Raw genomic sequence first — 10,603 nt, 5'->3', positions numbered from 1 at the left:
TAAAACAATAATAGGTGAAAGATTTGAGACAATTAAGCCAGTAGTCCAATACCCCACTCTCTTTGTAAAAAATAGTCAAAATTTCATTTTATTAAAAAATAGCTCATTAAGTCGAAGTAAATTCAATGAACTGTTTTAATTAATTTAATTTACTTCGGCCTAGTGTGTTATTTTCTTAATAAAATAAAACTTTTGCTAAAATATTTTTAAAAAAATTAGGGAATTGACTAGTTGAACCAAATTCTTCCAAGATTTTGTAGTGTGTTTAATATTTAATACTTTCGTTATTTTATATATATAACTATATACAATATTCATTAATAAATATAGTTGTGGAGATCCCTCTCCATTTTCTTTTGTTTGTACTATTCTTTTAAGTTATTTTTACTTGTATTAATAACCTATAGTATTTTATATTGATCTTTTTATCTAATGAAATTAAAATTAGTACTTTACTAATTTTTATAAATTCAAAGAATACATAGAATTTTAAAAGTTTATGTAAAAGAGTATAATTGAACACTTCTTGAGGCCGCTTTGATCAAGACTTCTTTTCCCACTTGAGAAACCTAGACTCCTTTTCAACCTTTTCATCTTTACTACGACTTCTCTCGTCCCGTGAAGGCTAGGATCGAGCCCCAAGTATTTTTGACGGCACTTAGTTAACTGTCCCCTTGATTTGGGCCTTTAAAATGCCATCCACTTGTTTGTCAAGACAAACATCCGACTTCGATTGGTTGATGAGCTATCCAAAGGCCAAGGCTTCCACATAGCTTTGAAGGCTATCACATTTCTCAAGGACAAGGAGATCTGTAAGAAATTGAGATAATCATCCACAAGAAAAGCAAGTACGAGACTTGGAGAGCTGCGCTCGCCTGAATTTCATGCCATGGAGACATGGCCGGTCCGATCATTAGGCCACTCAGTCCATGGCTTAGTGCCTCATATTTTTAGTGAAAAAAGCTCAAATATTTTTCTCAACTATAAAAAAAAACCCTTAATTTCGGGAAAACATGTCTTAAAAATGGAATTATTATGTACAATGCCCAATTTTTTATAATATATATATTTTATATGTATTTAAAAAATTCTAACTTTTTTCATTCTTACCTAAGTTCAAATAATCCTTTGTGCCGGCCCACCATGGAGATCTCCTCTTTCCTCCCCGGTTTTGAGAAGGCCGCCATAAGCGGCAGTAAAGGATTTCCGGGGTGAAAAAATAGTGAACTAAAATCGGGCTATTGTTTAATTTTTTTATTTTATTTTTTTATCTTGGCCGGAAGTAACAATGAAACATCGTGTGACATTTAGAGCTCACGTGACAGGACGCGCATACTCAGCTGACTAAAATTATAGTAATAGATCCATAATACTAAATATATTAAAAGAAAAAGAGATTTAATCACAATAATAATTAAGACAAACTGACAAACCATTTCCCAATAATCCAAGTAGAAAGAAGGGAGAAACTTTGCGATTACGCAAACAAATTACTACTTTTCTCTTCTTCTTTCATGATCTGTCTCATTTCGACAAATGTGAATAGCACCACCTAAACGACACCGTCTCGAAGCAGATCTCGCCTCCAATGTCGGCGTCGCAAACCCTAGGCGGTCCGTCGCGGTGCGGGCGGGTCATCGGGCCGTCGCTGGACAAGATCATCAAGAACGCCGCGTGGCGAAAGCACTCGCACCTCGTCTCCGCCTGCAAATCCGCTCTCGATCGCCTCGACTCCGTCTCCGGCGACTCGTCGGCCGCCGATCAGGCCTCGCCGCTGCACGGCCTCCCCGCCGCCGACGCCGACGCCGCGCTCCACCCGGTCCTCCTCGCCCTCGCCTCCGGCCACGCCAAGGTCGCCGAGCCCGCGCTCGAATGCGCCGCCAGGCTCTTCTCGCTCGGCCTCTTCCGCGGCGAGATCGAATCCGGCGGCGGAGGAGCCGCCGCCGTCCTCGAGGCCGCGTGCGGGTGCGCGGGGCTCGGCGAAGAGGCCGTGGAGCTCGGCGTCCTCCGCGCGGTGCTCGCCGCGATCCGCTCCCCCGCGGTGCTGATCCGCGGGGAGTGCCTGGTGAGCTTGGTGAGGACTTGCTACAATGTCTACCTCGGCGGGCTCAACGGGACCAACCAGATCTGCGCGAAGTCCGTCCTCGCCCAGATCATGGTGATCGTCTTCACCAGAGTCGAGGAAGATTCTATGGACGTCACGATCAAGAGGGTCTCGGTCAGCGAGCTGCTCGAATTCACCGACAAGACTTTGAACGAAGGAAGTTCTATTCAGTTCTGCCAGAATTTCGTAAATGAGGCCATGGACGGAAGCGACGATGTTCCGGCGAGTGATCTTTCAGCCGCTGTTCCTCTACCACAGGAATCTCAGAACGGGAAAGGTGATGAGAAGGATGGAAAATATGGGGATGGGGAGTCGAAGATTAGGGAGGACGGGTTTCTATTGTTCAAGAATTTGTGCAAGCTCTCGATGAAATTCTCATCGCCAGATCACCCGGATGATCAGATTCTATTGAGAGGAAAGATTTTGTCCTTGGAATTGCTAAAAGTCGTTATGGACAGTGGCGGGCCCATTTGGCGCACCAATGAGAGGTATAGCTCTACTTGTTTTCGCTGAACCAGTAGCTTAGAAACTTTTACAAACTTAATGGACAATCTCTTAAAGAAATAGTTTAGACCTTGCTCAGTCGGTGGTTGTAATGAGAGTTTCACATACTTTTGAGACTCTCCAGCTGTTATTTTGGTTATGTGATGTCCGGAATTTCTTTGCCTAGGAACAAGCTCATGGAAATTTAGATTGGGTGTAGCTGATATCTATGGTGGACTGATTTCAAGACACCATAGGTTTTGAACTCCGTTTTATTTAAGCTTGTGCATATCAAGTAGTTCTAAGACTAGTGTCAATAACTCATTCGTTCTTTATACTTGGTGATGCAGGTTTCTTAGTGCTATCAAGCAGATGCTCTGCTTGTCGTTGTTAAAGAACAGTGCGTTATCGGTTATGGTTATTTTCCAGCTTCAATGCTCGATCTTCATCAACTTCTTGTCAAAATTCAGATCAGGTTTAAAAGCTGAGATTGGTATTTTTTTTCCCATGCTTGTTCTCCGGGTACTTGAGAATGTTCTCCAGCCTAGTTTCCTACAGAAGATGACTGTCCTGAACTTACTGGAGAAGATATCTCAAGATCCACAGATAATGATCGACATCTTTGTTAACTATGACTGTGATGTAGATTCTCCAAACATCTTTGAAAGGTATTTCCCTGATCTGTTTTATTTATTTATTTTGTGTCTAGTCATCAAATCTGAGTATTTAGTTAGAATTTCCCCAATAGGTAAGTTTTTGCCATATTTTGGGGTGGTTTTATTGTCTGCATGTGAATGACTTTAACGTTTAAGAGCCCTGGATAGGAGCTTCCTTTGATCTTATATCATGGAGGAGAAACTATTATACCGCTGTTTACTATGTTCGAATCTCTCATTCTTTGAGATTTGAATGTGAATGTTATGACTTCACTCTAATACGTATCAATTTTTTTTCTTGGAAGTCAGCACCCAGTACATGCATCAATCTCTGTCGTATCTTCCTCTAACACTAACACTTTTTTTGATTAAGATTGAAAAGAGGGTGGAAGAAAATTGTTGGAAGTATAATAAGATGGGAAACGTAAATTCACCTGTTTGGTAAAGAGGAAAAGATTATATCTTATAACTAAGATAAACACACAAAAAAAAAAAAAAATTAATATAATTGTATAAATGAGAAAAATAGTAATTGCATTTGTCACATATTTTCCTCTGTTCTATCATACCAAATAACCTACTGGAAAAGTAATAATTTTTCTCATGTCCGTTTAGCTTTAACATAGTTCACTCATATTTATTTTCCAATCTCTCTTCCTAGCATGTTATCTGTAATGGAGCTTGAAATTGCTAAAAGTGTGTTAAGTCTGATCAAAGCCTTGTTTTTCTATACAATATATATGAGCATTGTTTTCAGTAAAATATACTAGAATCCACTATGTGCACTGTATTAAAACCCTTATAAATAAACCAGATACTTGCAGGATTGTCAATGGCCTTCTGAAAACTGCACTGGGCCCACCTACTGGTTCTTCTACCTCTCTATCTCCTGCACAGGATATTACCTTTCGGCTTGAATCTGTCAAGTGCTTGGTTTGCATTGTTAAATCAATGGGAGCCTGGATGAACCAACAATTGAGACTCGGCGACTCATACCCATCTAAGAGTTATGAGAGTGATAGTTCAGTTGAGAATCAGTTAATTCAAAATGGTGAAGAAGTACCTACTTTGGATTATGATTTGCATGCGGATGTAAATTCTGAAGCTTCAGACACGATTACCCTTGAGCAGCGTCGAGCTTTTAAAATTGAAATGCAGGTTACGACTGTACTCTTGCCACATTTATAATGCTTTTAAATTATTCAAAATCATTGCAAACAAATAAGTTTACAAATGGCCATTGATTAGCCAAAATGATAGCTATCCTCATAATTTTTTTATGCATGTTTGTTATATTTCCTACTTCTATCTATTTATAGGGAAATCTGTCTTGTTCTGTTTACTGACATCTTTTTTTCCGTTCTTTTTGGTTTTGCGCAGAAAGGTATCTCATTATTCAACAGGAAACCTTCTAAGGGCATTGAGTTTTTGATAAATGTTAAAAAAGTAGGCAGCTCTGCTGAAGCTGTGGCTTTGTTCCTGAAGAACACAAATGGTCTCAATGAGACAATGATTGGTGACTACTTAGGCGAAAGAGACGATTTCCCTCTGAAAGTAATGCATGCTTATGTAGATTCCTTTAATTTCAAGGGAATGCATTTTGGTGAAGCAATAAGGTATTTTCTTCGGGGCTTTAGGTTACCTGGAGAGGCGCAAAAGATTGACCGAATCATGGAGAAATTTGCTGAGCGCTATTGTAAATGCAATCCGAATTCATTTACCAGTGCAGATACAGCTTATGTTCTTGCTTACTCTGTTATTATGCTCAATACCGATGCACATAATAACATGGTTAAAGACAAGGTACATGGACCAAGTCACTCTGAATGTATAATGTGGTATTTCAAATTTACTCGATGCAAGACTGGGTGTACTTTTACTATTTCAGCGGAAATGGACTTGCTACTCATTTGCTGTAACGAAATTTAAAGACATAATTAATACTTTATATATTGTTCTTTTTTTCTTAAAAACTTGTATTAGTTTCGTGAGAAATATTCGAAGACTTTGCTTTCTTCTCGAAAAAATCATACTTCATATATCTTTAAAAAAAAAAAAAACAATCGAGCTTTTATTCTTAAATTAATTCTCAAAAACTCATTGTCCTTGCAGATGACAAAGACTGACTTTTTCCGGAACAATCGAGGAATCGATGATGGCAAGGATTTACCTGAAGAGTATCTTAGCTCACTTTACGATCATATTGTTAAAAACGAAATCAAGATGAGTGCCGACTCTTCGGAACCACCAAGCAAACAGGCAAACAGCTTTAATAAATTACTAGGCTTAGATGGTATACTCAATTTAGTGACGGGGAAGCAGACAGAAGAAAAGGCATTGGGTGCAAATGGGCTTCTCATAAAGCACATCCAGGAGCAATTTAAAGCAAAATCAGGAAAATCAGAGTAAGCTAAGAAGACTCAAACGTGTGAAATTGTGATGTTTTGATCTATGACTTTTTTTATTCTCGTCAAGTAAATGTGTTTCTGCAAATTCACAAAACCTTTTCTAAGCAATAGAGAGAGGAGGTGCTGGCAGGATCTTTACCATGTATTCAATCTTAGTCCTGTTGTATGAACCTTTCATTTATGTATTGGGACAGTTTTTAATCCTAGTGCTGTCACAGGTCTGTGTATCATGCTGTTACAGATGTTGCTATATTAAGATTTATGGTTGAGGTTTGTTGGGGTCCGATGCTGGCTGCACTAAGTGTGACTCTCGACCAAAGTGATGACAGACTTTCCATTTCTCATTGCTTGCTGGGATTCAGACATGCTGTACACGTAACTGCAGTAATGGGGATGCAGACCCAGCGGGATGCTTTTGTGACATCCATGGCCAAGTTTACTAATCTTCATTGTGCTGCCGATATGAAGCAAAAAAATGTTGATGCAGTAAAGGTTAGTGCATGTTTATTGCATAACAATGCTGCGATTGTGAATATTGTTTTTTTCGACAAAATAATGGAGCAAATCGATGCTCCTCTGGAGGACCAAAGGGTCAAATTAGCTGCATACTTGTTCATCCTTTTTATTCTCCTTCCCGTACCAACAAAGCTTAATTGAAGTTATTTTTTTATTTTATAATTCTTAGGTGTACTAGCTGGGTCAATGATTTGCTTGGTAGTTTGTGTACTGCATTACTCACATATCACTTGTTGCAGGCCATAATTGCAATTGCCCTTGAAGATGGTAACTATCTTGAGGAAGCATGGGAGCACATACTGACTTGCCTTTCCCGAATCGAACATCTTCAACTGCTGGGAGAGGGTGCGCCAACCGATGCTTCCTTTTTGACAGGATCAAATATTGAAACAGAGGAATATATATCAAGGTCAATGGGTTTTCCATCTCTAAAGAGAAAAGGGGCTCTTCAGAATCAGAACCCAGCTGTAGTAGCAGTGGTTCGTGGGGGGTCGTATGATAGCACTAGTACTGGAGGCAAATCGCCTGGACCGATAACACCAGAAAAGATCAGTAGTTTCATCTTAAACTTAAATTTGCTGGATCAAATTGGCAATTTTGAGTTAAATCACGTATTTGCTAATAGCCAAAGGTTGAATAGTGAAGCAATTGTGGCGTTCGTTAAGGCTTTATGCAAAGTAGCCATTTCAGAGCTGCAGTCTCCAATGGATCCTCGTGTATTTAGCCTTACAAAAATTGTTGAAATTGCGTAAGTTCCAAGCTCACTGTGGTTCTTAATATCCATTTCATCATCATTCTTTTTCACCGTTGTTGTGCGAACTTTCTGAATATAGTTTAATTTATTTATTTAGAGTTATATGACATCTGACTATATATGTAATGTGTGTATCTGTGCAGGCATTATAATATGAACCGCATCAGATTAGTCTGGTCTCGCATATGGAATGTTCTCTCAGACTTCTTTGTTTCAGTTGGCTTGTCGGAAAATCTCTCTGTTGCAATATTTGTGATGGATTCACTGCGTCAACTTGCTATGAAATTTTTGGAGCGTGAAGAGCTTGCTAATTACAATTTCCAGAATGAATTTCTGAGACCATTTGTGATTGTTATGCAAAAAAGCAGCTCTGGGGAGATCAGGGAGTTGATAATTCGATGTGTTTCACAAATGATACTTAGTCGTGTCAGTAGTGTGAAATCTGGCTGGAAAAGTGTTTTCATGGTAAGCACAAATCTTTGAATCCAGGACTTTTGATTTGTTAATTTTATTGTAGCCCATTTAACAAATATATTATAGCTTGCATTATTGAAGTCAATACATGTCAAATTTATTTTTATTGAATGTCTGTGCTTTGAGAAAAAAAATGCTGTGTAAAATAAGCTCTCTCACATTATGGATCTCATTTTTCAGATTTTCACAGCCGCTGCTGCTGATGAGCGGAAAAATGTTGTCATATTAGCATTTGAAACAATGGAGAAAATAGTACGAGAATACTTCTCATACATAACCGAGACAGAGATATTGACTTTTACGGATTGCGTTAAATGTCTCCTAGCCTTCACCACTAGCAAATTTAACAGTGATGTTAGCCTCAATGCTATTGCATTTCTACGGTATTGCGCAGTCAAACTTGCAGAGGGAGGACTCGTTTCTAATGAGAAGAGTACAGGTGATGATTCCGCTCCCGAAGTAAAACAAGAGGATTCAGATGCCGACACTTTCAGTGATAAAGAGGGTACTATGTCCTTTTGGGTTCCGTTGCTAATAGGTAATTTAATTTTTCCAAATCTATATTCTTCATTCCAAAGTATCATACAGACCGATATACTAAATTCACACAATATTGTCAATGCTATCTCAGGGTTGTCGAAACTGACATCCGATCCCAGATCAGCAATAAGGAAAAGTTCCTTGGAAGTCCTTTTCAACATTCTAAAGGATCACGGTCATCTTTTCTCGTCCCAGTTCTGGGTTGGTGTTTTTAGTTCAGTCATCTTCCCTATATTTGAATCGGAAACCGATAAGAGAGAGAATGCAGAAGACAACCAATATTCAGCTTCACCAAAGACATCGCACGCAGAGGGAAGCATGTGGGATTCCGAGACTACCTCGGTCGCGGCTGAATGTCTCATAGATCTGTTTTTCAATTTTTTCGATATTGTGAGGTCTCAACTTCCGGGAGTGGTTTCAATTCTCACTGGCTTCATCAGTAGCCCTGTTCAGGGTCCTTCAGGCACTGGCTACGCTGCGCTTGTTCGCCTTTCAGACGACTTGGGCAGCAGATTCTCAGAAGAAGAGTGGAGGCAGATCTTTTTGTCTCTTAAAGAGGCGAGCACATCTGCAATGCCTGGACTTAATAAGGTCCTGAGGAATATGGACAGTATTGCTGTGCCTGGAGTTTCTCAATTATATGTGGACATGGACATGTCGGATAACGAGTTGGAAAACGTTGAAGACGATAATCTGCAAACGGCGGCTTATGTAGTTTCGAGGTTAAAGAGTCATATTTCTACGCAGCTTCTCGTCATACAGGTTCTCTTTCTCGAATACCATTTAATAGGCATACTATTCGTACTCCGTCGTTGAAATTATGTTTGGAATCTCGAAAATACAAAAGGGGAAAAATTAATCCGTAAGATTTTTCTCGTCTTTGTTCGGACTAATGAAAAATTTGATCGAGAATACTTATGAAGAAAAACTTGATTTTTTTTTTCCTTATTTTGTACACCTGTAATTTCTCTCTTAATTTACACTTCCATTATTTCCTTCAAAATTTCTAAACACATCCAAACAAGAGTGAAAAATATTAAGGAACCTACTTTGATTCGTGATATCTACTTTAATTCTGAACTTTTCCTCACCATTTTGATTCTCTTTAGTAAAAACCAGGTTCCAAAAAAAGGCGAGAGAAAATTGAGCTTAAGCTTTTATTATCCGAATTGACCACAAATATTGAGCTGTCCTGACATCTCAGATCTGTAACTTAATGTTGTTTTTGATCTCTCAGGTTGTTACGGATCTCCAAAGAACACACCTACAATCACTGTCGGTGTTGAACACGTCGATCGTTCTGGAAATATTCTCTTCCATCGCTTCGCACGCCCACCAATTGAATTCGGATATATTGTTGCAGAAGAAGCTTCAGAGAGTATGCACTATCCTGGAACTCACTCCTCCGCCGATGGTCCATTTTGAGAACGAGTCTCATCAGAATTACCTCAACTTCCTCCAAAATCTGCTCACCGACAGTCCATCAATTTGCACAGAACTCGACGCCGAAGCCCAACTTGTCACGGTGTGCACAAAAATTCTCCAGATATACCTCAACTGTACCGAGTCTCTCGCCGAACAACCAAAGCCGTTTGATCAACCAATCACTCACTGGCTCCTTCCTCTTGGGTCGGCGAAGAAGGAAGAATTGGCGGCTCGGAGTCCGTTAGTCGTGACCGCATTGCAGGTATTGAGTGATTTGGGAAGAGACTCGTTCAAACGGTACGTATCGCAGTTCTTTCCTTTGTTGGTAGATCTTATTCGGAGCGAGCACAGTTCCGGGGCAGTCCAGTGTGTATTAAGTGCCATGTTCCAATCGTGTATAGGGCCACTAGTAATGGATTGATTCAATTATTTTGTGTTATATTTTATAAAGGCCATCAAGTCTCGGGTCCGGGTCTTCGACGTTTGATTTTCTGAGTTATTATGATTATTATTTTGTTCCTTTTGTAGGAAATGTCAAATTTATGGGTTTTCATTTCCCCGTCTTTTGAAAGAAATGTTTGCTAAATACTAATAAGAGACTGAAAGTTCTTGCAATACTATGTGAAGAGTATTGTCTGAAAGGAAAAATTTGTTCTTTCGATATTATACACATTTCTACGGTCTGTATATCTATAAATTTTTGTTTGTCTGTACTAGTAGTTTTTTTCTTTGCCCATCTAGTCTATGTGCTTCATGTATCAACGTCGTTTAAGCTTGAAGGAAGAATAACTGGGAAGTATTATATATTTGAACTTCAATTATAGCAATATTCATTTGAAGTTGAATCAATGCTCTCATACGCTAACCGGACAGAAGGATGACAGATCTCTTTTAAATTCACTAGAAAACACTTAAGTTGGTTAGGATGACAGATCTCTTTTCTATTCTACGTTTGATGAAAAGTACGAGATTTTTTTAGGCTACTACTTTTATAATTCGTTATAGCATGCATTTAGTCGATGTAGTCATGGTTCAGCTTCTACCCCTCTTTATAATAAAGTTTGATTCGGAAGTTATTATATCAAGAATGTAAAAATAAATATATAAATACCCAGTACTTCTACTTTTCATTTACGGATATTGCTTTTGTTAATATCGTTTATTGAACTAATAATAAGTGCTTATAGAGTTCAATTTACGTCCAAATTCTATGACAACGCGAGAAAAGAGCGAGTAAAATTAT

At 38.9% G+C, this 10,603-nt stretch overlaps 1 protein-coding gene across 1 annotated transcript; it reads left to right on the top strand.

Annotated features, from left to right (window-relative positions):
• Window positions 1-1,380: 1,380 nt before the first annotated feature.
• LOC149389377 (SEC7-like guanine nucleotide exchange family protein) lies at window positions 1,381-10,085 on the top strand. Its single transcript, XM_089621834.1, has 11 exons — window positions 1,381-2,592; window positions 2,938-3,255; window positions 4,068-4,401; window positions 4,624-5,046; window positions 5,356-5,648; window positions 5,870-6,143; window positions 6,407-6,915; window positions 7,065-7,386; window positions 7,576-7,933; window positions 8,027-8,697; window positions 9,173-10,085. Exons 1-11 carry the CDS (start codon window positions 1,589-1,591, stop codon window positions 9,779-9,781), a joined length of 5,115 nt encoding a protein of 1,704 aa, XP_089477960.1. The 5' UTR covers window positions 1,381-1,588; the 3' UTR covers window positions 9,782-10,085.
• Window positions 10,086-10,603: the final 518 nt, after the last annotated feature.

The sequence above is a fragment of the Urtica dioica genome, chromosome 8 (genome assembly GCF_054948205.1).
Source record: "Urtica dioica subsp. dioica isolate 48M chromosome 8, U.dioica_male_clone48M_v1_H2, whole genome shotgun sequence".
In the NCBI taxonomy this organism is placed as follows: Eukaryota; Viridiplantae; Streptophyta; class Magnoliopsida; order Rosales; family Urticaceae; genus Urtica; species Urtica dioica.
The sequence above is the reverse complement of the archived record's forward strand: the minus strand, read 5'-3'. Positions and strand labels throughout refer to the sequence as shown.

Coding starts and splice junctions, on each gene's coding strand:
- LOC149389377 (XM_089621834.1), top strand. CDS start 1,589: ATGTCGGCGTCGCAAACCCTAGGCGGTCCGTCGCGGTGCGGGCGGGTC. Junction 7,387..7,575: donor GCTGGAAAAGTGTTTTCATG/GTAAGCACAAAT, acceptor CTCATTTTTCAG/ATTTTCACAGCCGCTGCTGC. Junction 7,934..8,026: donor TTGGGTTCCGTTGCTAATAG/GTAATTTAATTT, acceptor ATGCTATCTCAG/GGTTGTCGAAACTGACATCC.